General features: G+C 40.8%; 1 protein-coding gene across 4 annotated transcripts in view; it reads right to left on the bottom strand.

The window, feature by feature from the left end:
• The window catches only part of CFAP58 (cilia and flagella associated protein 58), a 105,974-nt gene that overhangs the window by 51,291 nt on the left and 38,786 nt on the right, over positions 1-15,897 (bottom strand). For all 4 annotated transcript variants that reach the window (XM_042908664.1, XM_042908666.1, XM_042908667.1 and 1 more), the window contains exons 12-15: positions 6,665-6,805; positions 5,177-5,400; positions 2,359-2,470; positions 26-130 (exon numbers count right to left, since the gene is read on the bottom strand). In XM_042908664.1, the coding sequence (XP_042764598.1) occupies positions 26-130; positions 2,359-2,470; positions 5,177-5,400; positions 6,665-6,805 (582 nt within the window). The remainder of the gene's footprint in view (positions 1-25; positions 131-2,358; positions 2,471-5,176; positions 5,401-6,664; positions 6,806-15,897) is intronic.

Here is a 15,897-nt window from a genome sequence, read left to right as displayed (position 1 = left end):
TGAGTACAGAAAACGAAAGTACTACCTGCAGGAGCAGCTCTTTTTCAACCACCTCTTCTGTCTTGCTGATGAGACGCTTCTGCAGGGTATGAATTTTCTGTATCAGCTCATAGGTACTGGGGTCACTGGCCTGTTCAAAGGGAACAAAATAAAGCAGCTGAGCTATCATTAGTTCAAAGCACTGAGGTCCCTGTGTAAAATAATTATTGTTTTGTTAAAATTTATTGCAAACCTGCAGACCCAACTCAGAGAGAATTAGAACCAAAAAACTAAGAAAGCATAACAGATGGCAACGGCCATCAAAGAAGATTGAAGCTTAGCTAATGTCTTATCTACTGGCTCTAGTTAGCCAACAAGTGGACAGCAAATATGTTTATTCCACCAGTGGGATAATACTAATAATAACAATAATGATAGCTACCGTGCATTTTACCTGATTCTTTGCCACCATCCAGACACCATGCTAAGTGCTTTTTGTACAGTATCAAATTTTAGGCACATGACAGTCCTAAGAGACAGTATTAGTCTTCCCCTTTTACAGATAAGGGAACTGAGGCTCAGAGGATTAAGTCATTTACCCATACCGGTGAGGGTCAGAGCTGGATTCAAGCCCAGACATGCCTGGCTCTAAAGCCTGTGGTTCTTCATTACTATGTTCTGAGGCTTTTCTTCCTATGCCCTCTGTTTCCAAATGAATGAGACAGGGTTCCCTAATGTATTCAAACTCAGGATTCTCCTTTGGTAATTGCCAACAAGAAGATTCATTATAGCCTAAGATGGGGAAGGTTTCTAGGACATAGACTTCTGCTAATCATTGGCAGCAAAACACGACCAGGGCATTTAGCTCTCAAATAGGGTTATCAATCCGTAAAGGTTTGATGCACCTTTGAATTGTACAAATTCGAACAAACTCTACAATTATAAATTAATAATCTGTCTTCTCGACTTTGAGCCAAAGCTCTGCTTTCAACTGTACTGACATTTTGAATTAATCTAGCAGCTAAATATTTTCATCTGCCTCCCCAATATTTTCTAATTTTTAAATAGAAATTGACATGGAATTGGAAACTTTAAAGATCTGCTTGAAAACACATGGAATAAACTAATGTGACAGTAAATGAATTTTAAGTCTTTAGCTCTACTTCCCCAGACACATCCATATTATTGTTAGTTTAGTAAATGACACCACTCTTGGCATTTAAAGAGGAATAAATGAGGGTCGAGAAGAGGTGGGGAGAAAACATTTCACTGACTTTGACTTTGCTTAAGAAATACTAAGCAGTGCCAACTGATATCCACAAACTGGGACTAGATTTGGCACACATTCATCTGGCAAGACTAGATGTTGTTAAAATTCAGGCCTCATGTTTACCTAACAATTTATAATGCATTATCTTTAATGGTTTCTTCATTAAAAGGAAAAAAAAATAGAAATGAAAACGAAAAACTGACTTGGCTGATTGCTCTTTCTTACATCGTGTACTGGTATCCTTCCCAAACCCTAATTGTTCGTGTAGCCCAAGCCCCTCCTGGCACCCACGTGGCTGGGTACAACCATAAGAGATGGCCGTCTTTTCCTTGAATAAAGCAGAGCTTGTCTTTAACTGTTATCTGCAAGGCTGGTGGGAACATCTATCAGGAAATCATAAAATAAAATATGAGGTTTGTTATTCGTCACCTGACAGTGAGACTTCAGCTATGTCCCCAGATCCTAAGAGAAAGGGTTTGGCTAACACAATGCTAGTCCTTCAAAAAAAAAAAAAAAAAAAAAGGCCTTATTTCCTGCAGGAAATCAAAGAATGCAAAGACCAACTGAAAGACAGCATAGACGCTTGTGGCCAATATAGCTAAAGGCAATTACCAATCCAAGACAGGCAGCCTCAGGATAACTGGTTGACCAAAACTACTTTAACAAGAAAAATGTCAATTGGTGAGGCAAGTTCACATCTTTCCCTGGGTTTTCTTGAAACAGAAGGGATTTTGTCCAAGACTTTTTTTTTTTTTTTTTTTTTTGAGATAGGGTCAGGGAAAGGGGGAGAAGGGGAGAGAGAGAATCTTAAGCAGACTCCATGTTCAGTGCGGAGGCTGACACAACACTAGATTCCACGACCCCAGGATCAAGAGCTGAGTGTTCAACTGAGCCACACAGACCCCCTATTCCAAGACTTTTTAAACAAAACCCAAGTAAACTATCTGGGTTTGGAACAACCCAACTGACATTCGATCCAGCCTTACATGTTAGGTAACAATTTGCATAGGATTAAATAAAACCAAGCTTCTTACTGTGCTTTAGCTAGGACACCTTGCAGGGCAGAAGAAGAGATTCAGGGAAGAGAGGAAAGCTCTGCCAGGTGTTACCTGAAGCTTCCTCCATCTGTGCACGTTCATGGGGTTCTCCAGTTCCTCCTCCAGGGCTCGGCATCGCGTCCTCTCCTTCAAGAATTCTCTTTGCATGTGAAAAAACTCCTGCCTGAAAAAGATGAACTTTCTTTTGCAGAGAAATTCTCCTCCCATTTGAAAATCATGTCTTTATGTGGCTATCTACACACTACGTCTTACATAAAAAGTTGGAATGAGGGAGACTTCTGCGAACCAAGACCAGCCCCCAATCTGAGCCAGACACAGATGTTACCAATCCCTACAGAGAGCAGACTCCAGCTTTTTCTTTAATGAAAGGACCAGAGCTTCAGAATCATGATTCTGAATACCCAAAGAATTTAGAAGTGTATGGAAAGAACAGGGAGGAAGTAAATTATGAGAATTTTAATATACCTTTCAATGCTTCTAAATATCTCCATATAAAGAACAATATATCTTTTATGTTCTGCTTCAAAATACAGCACCTGACTGCAAGACACTGAGGCTCCGGTGTTAACCTGACACCAATCAGGGCGGTGCATTGTACCCGCCTACACCCTGGAATCACCTGGGGGAGCCTTACAACCTACCTTTGCCTAGACCAAATCCCACAGGAATTCTGCCTTAATTCATCTAGCATGTTACTTGGGTTTCATAGTTGTTGTTGTGTTTTTTTTAATTTTTTTAGTGTTTATTTATTTTTGAGAGACAGAGACAGAGTGCAAGCAGGGGAGGGGCATAGAGAGAGAGACACAGAATCCAAAGCAGGCTCCAAGCTGGCAACACAGAGTCCGACGCGGGGCTCGAACCTACGAACCATGAGATCATGGCCTGAGCCAGTCAGACGCTTAACCCACTGAGCCACCCAGGCGCCCCAGGTTTCATAGGTTTTAAAGTCCTCCTGGTAATTCTAAGGTACAGCCAGGATTGAGAAACACCGAGTTGGGAGTGATATTTTATTTCATGTTCCACAACTACACAGATGGCTGCAACGGTCCTGAAGAGCTAGCTCTGGCTCAAACCTACTTCTCCAAACTGCAGAAATCTCCAGCTAATAGGTACTGTGCGATAGCCATTCGCAGTACCCTGTGAGCTGGCTGCCACCCTATTGAACAAGACGCTTTGCTGGGGGGGCGGAGAAGAAGCAAACACTCACACTGATACGGGCAACAAGGATATTATTATCTGTCCTCGTCTGCTGTGGGTGTGCAGATTACTAATACCAAGCCATCTCTTTTACTTAATTGCTTCATTTAAACCAATAATACAACTTCCCCTCATTAGCAAGACAAACCATTAGAATTAACTGCACGATGTTCACTCAACAGGGAGCTCAGAACAAGCTGCTTAGAATTAAAAGCATATTTTTAACACTTCGATTATCTAGAGCGCCGTCAGACAGGAGGGCAGGAGTATTAGCTACTGTCACTGACAGCTTATTTTGTACTAGACCCTGCGCTAGGCACATTGTGTTTGTTTCCGTGTTTAATTTTAACTACAAGCCTAAAGCTCAGAGAAGTGTAATGATTTGCCCAAGGTCACACAGCTTGTGGGTGGCAAGTCTGAGATTGGAATTCATGCCTGCTTGCCTCCAATATCTTTCCCAAGTTGTCCTCCCATTGAAAAGAAAAATAAAATCTATTACCAACAAACCAGTCATACTGACAAGGAATGGGTAGAATTTGGTCCTTTGTGTATATAACAAAAATAACTCATGGCTGGCAAGTTTAGTGATGATCTTTGAGATCATTCAATAGCTACTTAGAACGAATCCATTTGTCTTCGAAATGTCAATGGTTGGTATCTCTGGTTAGTAAACTTATGAGTGATTTTCTAATCCCTTCTTTATATTTTTGCTTCATTTCCCACATTTTCTACAATGAATTTGCGCTACTTTCATCACCTGAAATACGAGCAACTCTAAAAAATAAAAAATAAAAAGTATTGATCCATCCTGGATAGTGGCAACTTCTCTTGCTATTCCTGAATATACTCACTGCATCTAAATATCAAAACTATCTTCTAACTTAATTCATTTAAGAAGCAGATGCAAACCGTGTCCTTGTCCCAAGGTGGTCAAGGATACTGTTCATCTACAAGTCTGGGGGGAATAAGGATAGCTACTGAAACAACACCAGTCCTCTTATTTGGTTTCCTGCAATTGCCTATATAAAACATGGTGATGTTTTCCCAAAGGGGAAGTAGATCTTGTATAATGTAAGATTTAAGGCAAGAAGAAGGCACACTAAGCTAAAGTAAAAGCTGCGGAAGATAAATCAAGAGTGAGACATAAAATTTGGCTGCCTTCTAAGGAAACAGAGTTTTTCAAATCGTGATAAAATTACATTTTTCTCTTCTTTTCATTCTGTATATAATTCCAAGAAAAAAGATGTGCAAATGTTCCCAGGACCGAATGTAAATGTTGCTGATCCATTGCTTGCACACTGCCTTCTTAAAGGAAGTCTAAACAGCTCATTGGGGGAAATTATTTTCTGCATTGTAACTAGTTTGTCTGTGGTCTGTTTTCAAATTCCTTTTTTTTTAAATCCAGAATACATTTCTAAAAAAATCTTTTTGCCCTCACTTATATTTCCCTGAGAGGAAATGAGTCCATTCTTTTGTGACATAGAATGGGCACAACATAGATTCTGAATTATGGAAAAGCTGTTCTCATTATTCGTTAATAATGTCATCATATAAAAAATTATTTTGTACAACTTGAGAAAGACTTTCCATGACACACAAGCATGAACATAAGGTCATTTCAGGAGCTCCCCTCAGGCTACTGTGCCCTCAGCTCTGAAAGGTCTTCTATTACCTGAGTTCATCAACATTTGCCACACTCCTGGCAAGAATCCCCTTTTCCCGGCGAAGTTTCTTAATCTCAAGTTTGAGAATTCTCATGTCCTCCACCTTCTGGTTGTACTGGCTCTCGCCTTTATTCAGCACGGACTGTTGGATCTTGATCTTCTCATAGAGCAAAGCCAATTCGTCATTGCGCCGGACAAGCTGAGACCCGAGAATATCTCTCTCGCTGATGACCTAGAAAAATCAGGAAAGGCATGGCTGTCAGGGAACAAAAAGTCTCACTTTACATTATGGCAGCCTCTTTCATTCTGTCAAAGATGTCTCAAATGCCCCTGTATGCTAGGTACCCAGTGGGCAGGGCACTGGAAAGACCCTGCTAGACAGTCAACACTGGGCTCCTTCCATGCATTTGCAGTCCCTTTGGAAAGAGAAAGGGTACAACAAATCATCAATCATCATCATCATCCAATTAATTCTTGGTCCATCAGTTTGGTTTTTTCCCAACCCATTATTTTATAAATATTAAATTTTTAAGTGTATTTGTTTATTTTGACAGAGAGAGAGAGAGAGAGAAAGAGAGAGAGAGAGAGAAAAAACACGCGCGTGTGTGCACATGAATGGGGGAGGGGCAGAAAGAGAGGGATAAAGAGAATCCCAAACAGGCTCTGCATTGTCAGTGAAGAGCCCAACTCAGGGCTCAAACTCACAAACCATGAGATCAATACCTGAGCCAAAATCAAGAGTCAGATGCTTAACTGACTGAGCCACCCAGGAACCCCTATAAATGTTAAAATTTGAATGACTTTATGATGGGCGAGCTCTTACCAGTTTCCACCACTCCTTACTGTCTTACACCGGTCAACTTCTCTTTTTTTCACTCTCCCAAATTTCTGAAAGCTTATTTAAGTTTCTTTCTTTTTTTTTTTTTTTTTTTTTTTTACTATTTATTTTGAGAGAGAGAAAGAACAAGTTGGGGAGGGGCAGAGACAGAGAGGCAGAGAGAGAATCCCAAGCAGACTTCTCTGAGTTGTCAGTGCAAAGCCCAACCCAGGGCCCTATCTCACAAACTGTGCGATCATGACCAAGTCAAAATCAAGAGTCAGATGGTTAACTGACAAAGCCACCCAGGTGCCCCTGACAGTATGTAAGTTTCTAACCCCCTAATTATGCATTTGAGTTTCTAGCCCTGGAATTATGCCATTTTTAATTACAATTATATGTGAGCATTTATATTATACTAGAATGTAAGCTCCCTGAGAATAAGGACCTTATTTTCTTGTTGGTCAGTGTATCCCCAGTGCCTGGAGGACAGTAAATGCTCATAAATATGACTTGAATAATGAACAAATATTTCATAATTAATCAACAGAAGACGGATCTTCTGCTGCTGCTGTTCTTCCAATAAATAGAATGTAAGAGCATAAAGAATGAGGATTCATGAAAAGCTGAATCACACAGTTGTGCTTGCTGATGAGGTCTGGTGAGGAGATGTTCCTACCTGGTCTAATTCCTTCTTCTGTCTCAGCCTCTCCCCATCGGCCTCAGCGATGATCCGCAGGAGCTTTCTCTCCTCCACTTCCTGCTTTTCAATGAAGTGCTTGGTCTCCAGAGCTTGTTGTCTGAGCTTCTGCAGCTCAGCCTGACAAAGAGCGAAAGGTACAGACAAAGTTCACTCTGTGGCAATACCAGCCTGGACTGCAGGGCCCAGGATCAGATGTAGAGTTGTTCTTCTTATACTTTCCTCTGATGTTTCGCTTAATATGGCCTGATCACTCTCACAAGCAAAACAAGCTTCACACACACACACACACACACACACACACAGGCCTGTAAAGAAACAGCAGTGAACATTACAGTGGTCATGTTTATTCTATGAGTTGTGCCCTTGAGGGATTTCCATCATTTTTCTATATATGTGTAGCAGAGGCTTCATTGGTATTCAGCAGCACTTCTCTCACCAGCTAAACAAGGTGAGAATTCACAAAGAATAGTGCAGAGGAGGATGTAGGGGTACGGAGGGGTGAGGGAGGGTCTTTGCATGCATCAGCTCCTGTAATGGTCCTAACACCACGGGCATATCAACTGTAAAGATAAAGCCTACTGCAAACAAAAATTAAATTAACAAAGATAACAACCAAGTGTCTGTCTTATAAAATGTCTTGATGGAACAGAAGAGATGCCATGGTGCAAAAAGATACATAGATCCTATCCCTAAGATGCTTCCAAGCTAGATGAGAAGATAAGATCTACAAGTATTATATGAACATTAACAAGTCCAGGCAGCGATTTTTCAGTATCTTTATTAGCACACAGTGAATGGATGTTATAGGAGGTTAGAGGACTATGGTTGTCAGGGAGACTTCCGGGGAGAGCTCAGATCTTGAGGCTCTTGAGGTCACATGGAAATCGTAAGAGTGATGGAGACAGGGTGCCGTGGACTAGTCAGTTTCAGAAAGAAAATACCTCTCATCAAAGGACACATTCACTCCAATTCCACAAGCATGTTTGTGACCTACAATATCTCAGGCATTTTGATATCAGGCATCTTGCATAGCTACTCTTATCCCCAGTTTACAAATGTGATCCGTAAGACTGTCTGTCTCAAAAATAAATAAACGTTAAAAAATAAAAATAAAAAAGGGCGTCTGAGTGGCTCAGTTGGTTAAGCGTCCGACTTCAGCTCAGGTCATGATCTCGTGGTCCGTGAGTTCGAGCCCCGCGTCGGGCTCTGGGCTGACGGCTCAGAGCCTGGAGCCTGCTTCCGATTCTGTGTCTCCCTCTCTCTCTGCCCCTCCCCCGTTCATGCTCTGTCTCTCTCTGTCTCAAAAATAAATAAACATTAAAAAAAAACAAATGTGATCCGTAAGAGACAAAGAAAAGCAAATTAACTTGCACACGGTCACACAGCTAGTAAGTAGCAGAGTTTGGATTCCAACCCAGATCTTCTGATTCCAAACCCTGTACCCCCACTGCTATCACCACCCAATTGTTGTAAGTGAAATACAAGAATAAAACTTGAAAGATTCATCATCTGTTAGAAATGACAAATAAAACCACACCACAATGTGCAAATGCTATCTACTGAGTGAAAAGGGACATGGGAGTTTCTAATTCCTGCCTGCCCAGGGGTTAGAGGGAAGAACCAGTTGGAGCCTTGGCAACTGACAGATAAGTTCCTAAATGCAGAGACTTGTGTTGGGGGAAGGCATTAAACAGCCAAGCATGCAAATTGTAAAGTACCTGGTATGTTCACCACACAGCCAACATCCAGTGTGGCTGGATTAGTGTTAGGTAGGGAACAGCAGGAGGTAAAGCTGAACCAGACTGGGAAAGGTTTTGTGTGCCACACACTGGACAGAGTCTACAATGGGGAGCCACAGAGGGATTCATATTAAAGGAAGCAAAAGTATGTCTTTGAGAGGTTCCACTTCCACATGGGAAGGACAGGTTTTTATCACAGACGGGCTCAGCACAAAAAGTAACAAGTAAGAATAGAGCTCTGTTATTACGCATGCCTGGAAACGCAAGGGGGATGACAAGATGATAGTAAGGCTCCAACTTTTCAATGGTTTGCTGGCTGGCAAATGACAGTGAGAAAGTAATAAAATTTTTCCTTCAAGGAAGTATTGGGAGCCCCACCACCACCACCACCACCACCTCCACCCATCCAGAAAGTTCACTGGGATGACAGAAAGCCCCATATTTGCAAATGCCTGTGACCCAACCCAACTCTAGTTAGGTTGGACTCACGGAGGCTAAGAGTCATTAACTCCATATCTCAAGCTTATCCAAACAGTAGAAGATACTGCACACTTAGTAATAGACGTGTAATGTCACAAACTAAAGGCATCCGGCTACTGTGAAACCAAAGGTTTCTTTTATGACATTTCGTTTGTTCATTCACGAATATGTTTTTGGTACAGGGATAAGCAAAAGCAAATACTTATTGAGAAAAGATCTGGTCTAATACTTACCACTTTGGCAATCCTGTTGGGAAAGAAAGCAAAGAACCAGCCTCTCTCTTTCTTTAATCAGTTAAGGTGACAGTGAAGGCAGCCATAAATACCTGTTTGGCTCATGTTTTCTTTAATAAAACTTTTATTTTCCCAGATGTGCAACATTCACTTCCCTGTTCCTAAGTGCCAAGAGCTGATCGGAATCCATCAGCAGAACAGAATGAAACCCCTGTTATATTAAAATGCAATCAACGGTGTGTAAAAGTATCTGTCTGAAATGTAAAACCGTTCACGCGTTTGGCATTACTGTGTGTTTTTTTCCCCCATAATATATCAAAATTCTGAGTGGTCTCCTTATGTCATAAATTTATGGGCTGTAAACAAGATGTGGCATTAGACTATGGCAGCAAATGTTAACATCAACAAAACACCTTGAGCCTAATGCATTTAGCAGCTATAAATCTGAGCTGTCTCACCCAGGAAAGATGGTAACAATTGCTGGGCTCCCAAAAGCCCATCAAGCAATGTTCTAGGTGGGACCTGAGGTATCCACGTCTCTGAAAGTGTTACCAGTGGTATGAAGTTGTAATTGTAATGCAATGACGGGACACACCCTTTAGTCACTGCCTCCACAATCATACGGTTTTGTGATAGGTGTTTACGGAATAGATATCATCCAATTTGGCTGCAGGTATAAATCATATCTCAAGAACCATACTCGCAGGTGTTTCACCCATTCGTACATGATCCCAACATTCACTGGGTTTCACAGAAATCATCTGTTTACATCTAAGACTAATAGGACCACCTAAAGTTTTCTAGTCGTGAGAATAATTAGGCTTTCTTTCCTTCTCCCTCTCTGTCTATGTGGCAGCTCCCATCCAGGTCACCCTAGAAAGTCCACTAAGTAAAAGGATAAGGTGCCCTGAAGCCAGTTGCTAATGTGATGCTGGGCTCTGGACATAAAGAATCTGCTGCTGAATTATTCACCAGGAATCAAAGTGCTGTCAGACTGATGTGGGATGATTTGAAGGTGACGAGGCAGAATCAGGGGCTTGTTAGGACACTCCAAATGAGATGGCTCCGTCAGCACTGATGAAACAAGACTGGGACAGAATGGGCAGATGAACGCACATGCAGCAATGTCTCAGAGGACTATTGACATTCTGTCATAACCATAATGTGCTGACAATGTCTAGAATCCTGAGAAGTCAGTAAGGCCTGGGAGCAACTGAAAAAGGAAAAGAAATATGGAAGGAGCAAGATGTTTCTTTTGAGGGGGGATGAACGGGGACAAGGGTGCTCCATTATGGACAACTCTTTGTCATCTTGGAGAAGTAGTAAATTGGGTTGTCCTGTCAAAAGGCGTATCACGGTCTAAAACACAGGCTGGGGCTTGCCCTTCCAGGAGGAATTAGGTGCCCACGAAGCTTTGTAGAGCCCAACAATAATAGGCTAAATGTCTCTTGGAGCAAAGGTACTAGAAAATCTGCCCTTCCCTCCAGGATTTTGGTTTGCGAACTTCAAATGCATGAAATCTAGAGACCTGTGTGAAACGTGATTCAAATATGAGGCTACAAAGGCAAGAGGCTGAAACTCCATATTTGAGCTGTCATGTTTTTCTAAAGAATGTCAAGCAGGCCTAATGGTAGGCCAAAATTATCCAGCCGAAGCACCATTGGATAACCTCAAATAATAGATTAAGCAGACATCCTTTTTCTGTTCCTCATTCTTGCCTCAATGGCAAATGCCAGGGAAAAAAAGTCACCCTGGTTTCATAGGAAGTCCAAAGCAATCAATCACCTTTCTATAATCAACAGTCCAAAGCTATCCAGACCTAGGATTCCCCGTTTAGAGCAGACTCTCTAGGGTAGAACCCCTTTAATCACCTTTCATGTTCGCCAGCTGCCAGCTGTGCTGGTACAGGACCAAATACCAGCTCTATTGCCCTTCATTTTATTATGACGCTTCTTTGGAGCTGTACATGTATGATGATGGAGGGCATAATTGAAACAAATAATAACCAAGTCAAACTCTAGGGAATTAGGAACAATTGATCTCTTGCATAGGACATTGCTTTATCTAAAGCAGAATTTTATAGAAGGCAGTTTAGCTCCACCTTGGACCCCACTCATAGGGTCATAATCTTTTGAAAAGAGCACTAGTTGGGAATACTAACTAGTAAGAGATGAGGATCAATGTCATGATGTACCAAATAGAGCTACACTGAAGCCTTGCTAACATGGGTCCATGAGGCCGATGGGTGAAGCACTGTTTATAAAAAGATTCTTCTGATTCATTCAGTGATTAATAAACCCGTCCCACTACAGGCTCCAGGGTGAAACAAGCTACCATCTACAAAACTATTCCTTCGAACAAGGAGAACAGGGGCAAAGATGAAGGATATTTTCCAATTTAAAAATATATATTTATATTTCTTTATATGGAAATGCATTTAAATGCAGATTTGTTATAATTTTTTTAAGTAATTTATTTTTTATTTGGATTCAAGTTAGTTAACTTATAGTATAGTATTGGTTTCAGGAGTAGAATTTAGTGATTGATCATTTATCTATAACATCCAGTTTTCATCCCAGCAAGTGCCCTTTTTAACACCCATCACCCTGATTCAGCTCACCCCTCCATCAACCGTCTGTGTTTACTCTATAGTTAAGAGTCCCTCATGGTTTGCCTCCCTATTTTTATCTTATTTTATTTTTCCTCCTCTGCCCCTATGTTTTGTTCCTTAAATTCCACATATGAGTGAAATCATATATTTGTCTTTCTCTGACTGACTTATTTCACTTCATCCATGTTGTTGCAAGTGGTAGGATTTCATTCTATTTGACTGCCAATTTCCATTGTATATGTATACATATACAATGTATATATGTATGTATATATAATGTATGTATATATAATTTCCATTGTATATGTATCTCACATCTTCTTATCCATTCATCAGTTGATGGACATCTGGGCTCTTTCCATAATTTGGCTATTGCTGATAGTGCTGCTATAAACATTGGGGTGCATGTGCCCCTTGGAATCAGCATTTTTGTATCCTTTGGATAAATACCTAGTAGTGCAATTGCTGGGTCATGAGTAGTTCTATTTTTAACTTTTTGAGGAACCTCCATACTGTTTTCCAGAGCAGCTGCACCAGTTTGCATTCCCACCAACAGTGCAAAAGGGTTCCCCTTTTTCACATCCTCATCAACATCTGTTGCTTCCTGAGTTGTTAATGTTAGCCGTTCTGTCAGATGTGAGGTGGTATTTCATTGTGGTTTTGGTTTGTATTTCCCTGATGATGAGTGATGTTGAGCATCTTTTCATGTGTCTCTTAGCCACCTGGATGTCTTCTTTGGAAAAGTGTCTATTCATGTCCTCTGCCCATTTCTTCACCGGATTATTCTGGTTTTTTGGGTGTTGGGTTTGATAAGTTCCTTATAGATTTTGGATACTAACCCTTTATCTGATATGTCATTTGCAAATATCTTCTCCCATTCCGTCGGTTGCCTTTTAGTTTTGTTGATTGTTTCCTTTGCTGTGCAGAAGATTTTTATCTTGACTAGGTCCCAGTAGTTCATATTTTCTTTTCTTGTCTCCAGAGACATGTCTAGCAAGAAGTTGCTGCAGTCGAGGTCAAAGAGGCTGCCGTTTTCTCCTCTAGGATTTTAATGGTTTCCTGTCTTACATCTTCCATCTTCCAACCATTTTGAATTTATTTTTATGTATGGTATAAAGAAGTGGTCCAGGTTCATTCTTCTGCAAGCCACTGTCCAGTTTTCCCAACACTGTTTGCTGAGAGACTTTTTTCCCTTGGATATTCTTTCATGCTTTGTTGAAGATTAGTTGGCCATACATCTGTGGGTCCATTCCTGGGTTCTCTATCCTGTTCCATTGATCTATGTGTCTTTTTGTGCCAGTACCATACCATCTTGATGACTACAGCTTTGTAATAACAGCTTGAAGTCCGGAATTGTGATGCCTCCAGCTTTGGTTTTCTTTTCAACATTATTTTGGCTATTCAGGGTCTTTTCTGGTTCCATAAACATTTTAGAATTGTTTGTTCTAGCTCTGTGAAGAATGCTGGTGTCATTTTGATAGGGATTGCCTTGAATGTGTAGATTGCTTTGGGTAGCATAGACATTTTAACAATGTTTGGTCTTCCAAAGCATGGAATGTTCTTCCATTTCTTTGTGTCTTCTTCAATTTCTTTCATTAGCATTCTATAGTTTTCAGCGTACAGATATTTTACCTCTTTAGTTAGGTTTATTCCTAGGTATCTTATGGTTTTTAGTGCAATTGTAAATGGGATCAATTCCTTGATTTCTCTTTATGTTGCTTCATTATTGGTATATAGAAATGCAACAGATTTCTGTACATTAATTTTATATCCTGCAACTTTGCGGAATTCATGTTCAAGCAATTTTTTTGGTGGAATCTTTTGGGTTTTCTACATAGAGAATCATGTCATCTGCAAAGAGTGAAAGTTTGACGTCTTTCTTGCCAATTTGGATGCCTTTTATTTCTTTTTGTTGCCTGATTGCTGAGGCTAGGACTTCCAGTACTACATTGAACAATAGTGGTGAGAGTGGACATGCCTGTCATGTTCTTCACCTTAATGGGAAAACTCTCAGTTTTTTTCCCACTGAGGATGACATTAGCTGTGGGTTTTTAGTACATGGCCTTTATGACGTTGAGGTATGTTCATTCTATCCCTACTTTCTTGAGGGTTTTTGTCAAGAAAGGATGCTGTACTTTATCAAATGCTTTTTCTTCATCTACAGAAATGATCATATGGTTTTTATCCTTTCTTTTATTAATGTGGTATATCACATTGATTGATCTGCAGATATTGAACCACTCCTGCAATCCAGGAATAAATCCCACTTGGTCATAGTGAATAATTCTTTTAATGTATTGTTGGATTTGATTTGCTAGTATTTTGTTGAAACTTTTTGCACCCATGTTCATCAGAGAAGCAGACACTCAACCGACTGAGCCACCCTGACGCCCCAAGAAAAAATATTTTCAAAAAGAAATTAAAAATTCAAAAAAGGTTTAACAATAAAGAAAATAAATAGAATAACAAATTTGCTCTTTCTGTACCCAAGAAAGAAAAAGAAAACAACATAAACAAAAAGAGAAGCAAAGAAAATGAACAAACAAAAAGAAACCCAAATGAAGCTAGATCCAGTTTCCCCTTAGAGCTGAAACATTGCAGCACACTATAAAATGTAGACAAAGCAGGTGGAAGGGATTTGTGCTGGTCTTCTGGACAAGGGTCCTGCTACTCTGGTTCAGGCCAACTTGCCCTAGTGGAGATATGCCTGGAAGGTGTAGGTGGGCGGGGCTTGGTGGAAGCAATTTCGGCCTCTACTAGATGGTGCTGTGTTTCTCTCTGAAGTCTGATACCACTGGTATGCGGGGGGGGGGGGGGGGGGGGGGTGGAAGATGGCATCATCCCGTCCGCTCCTCCCCTGAGATGGGAACCCACAGCCTCTGCTGTTCAGGAGGAACTCACAGAAAAATGTCCCAGGCTTTTATCAGATCCCTATCCTTAACCTATCTTCCCAGTGCCACAGTTCTGTGTTTTATTTCTGGCCAATGGCTGGGTTTCGAAACACCAAATCTTAAAAGGCCCAGCAAAACTCAGACCACTCCCCTCCTCTGGAGGAGAGACTCACAGAAAGCCCTTCACTGTTCTGTCCCAGAAAAGTAGTCACACAGTGCACACCCAGTCGCTGGAGTCTATTGTGGCACAGAGCAAAAAGCTGGGACCAGGATATCATCCATCTGTGGGCACCACTGTTCCCTGAAGTTGAATTGGACACTCAACAGCTCCTGGTGGGCCTTTTGTCCTTGGAAAGGCAAAAAAAAACCCTCCTCAAAATGTACAGTAGGAAGTGGGGGGCAATCTCTCCCAGTGCAACCCAGGGGATCCCTGCACCACAGAATCTCCCACAAATCCTACACTAATTCAATCCCCACCACTCTTTCTCTCTCTTCCTGACCACTCCCTGCCAAAGGGTTCCCTTCCCTACGCAGCACCACTGCTTTCCTCTCCCCCGATTCACAGCTCCAAACCTTGCTTCTGTCACATTCTCTCCCTCCAATTGTGCAGATTGTTTTCATAATCCTCAGACCGATATCCTAGTTGTTTAAAATGATTTCATGTTTATCTAGCTGTATTCGAGGGACAAGGCAAGCTCAGGGTCCCCTTACTATTCCACCATCTTAAGTCCCTCCTCCTATTCCTTTTGTATCATAATCTAGAGTGGGAAGATCAAGTCTTAGACAGGTAAATATCAATTATCATATCTTTTTGTAAAGGCAGTTTTGTTATATTTTAATCTTTCTCAAACCAAATGTGCCTTGATTTAATATAGTAGTTTTATTTACACGAAGACCCATCATTAAGTTGACAAAACCCATTATGAAATTCAGAGTGTATATTCAATCTATGGCATCTTGGAATCAAGGAAATTTGGCATTAAAGCTACACATTTTCAATATAGAAACTATCTTTGAAAACAAATATGTGCAGAAACCAAGACACCCAGTCTCTCATTTGCTATAGATAGTTCCTGCAAGTGGCTTATAGACATCCATGAGTATTCTGCGTATACATTTTCAAATGAAAGTGATACTTTCATACTCTTAGAAGTTCCTTTTTAATTCTTCGGTCAAATGGATTAGAAGGGAAATCTACTGGATTGGATAGGAAAAGGAAAATAGGTTTAGTGAATGTGTATACTAAAACATATTT

Source organism: Panthera leo, chromosome D2 (assembly GCF_018350215.1).
Source record: "Panthera leo isolate Ple1 chromosome D2, P.leo_Ple1_pat1.1, whole genome shotgun sequence".
Taxonomy (NCBI): domain Eukaryota; kingdom Metazoa; phylum Chordata; class Mammalia; order Carnivora; family Felidae; genus Panthera; species Panthera leo.
The sequence above is the reverse complement of the archived record's forward strand: the minus strand, read 5'-3'. Positions and strand labels throughout refer to the sequence as shown.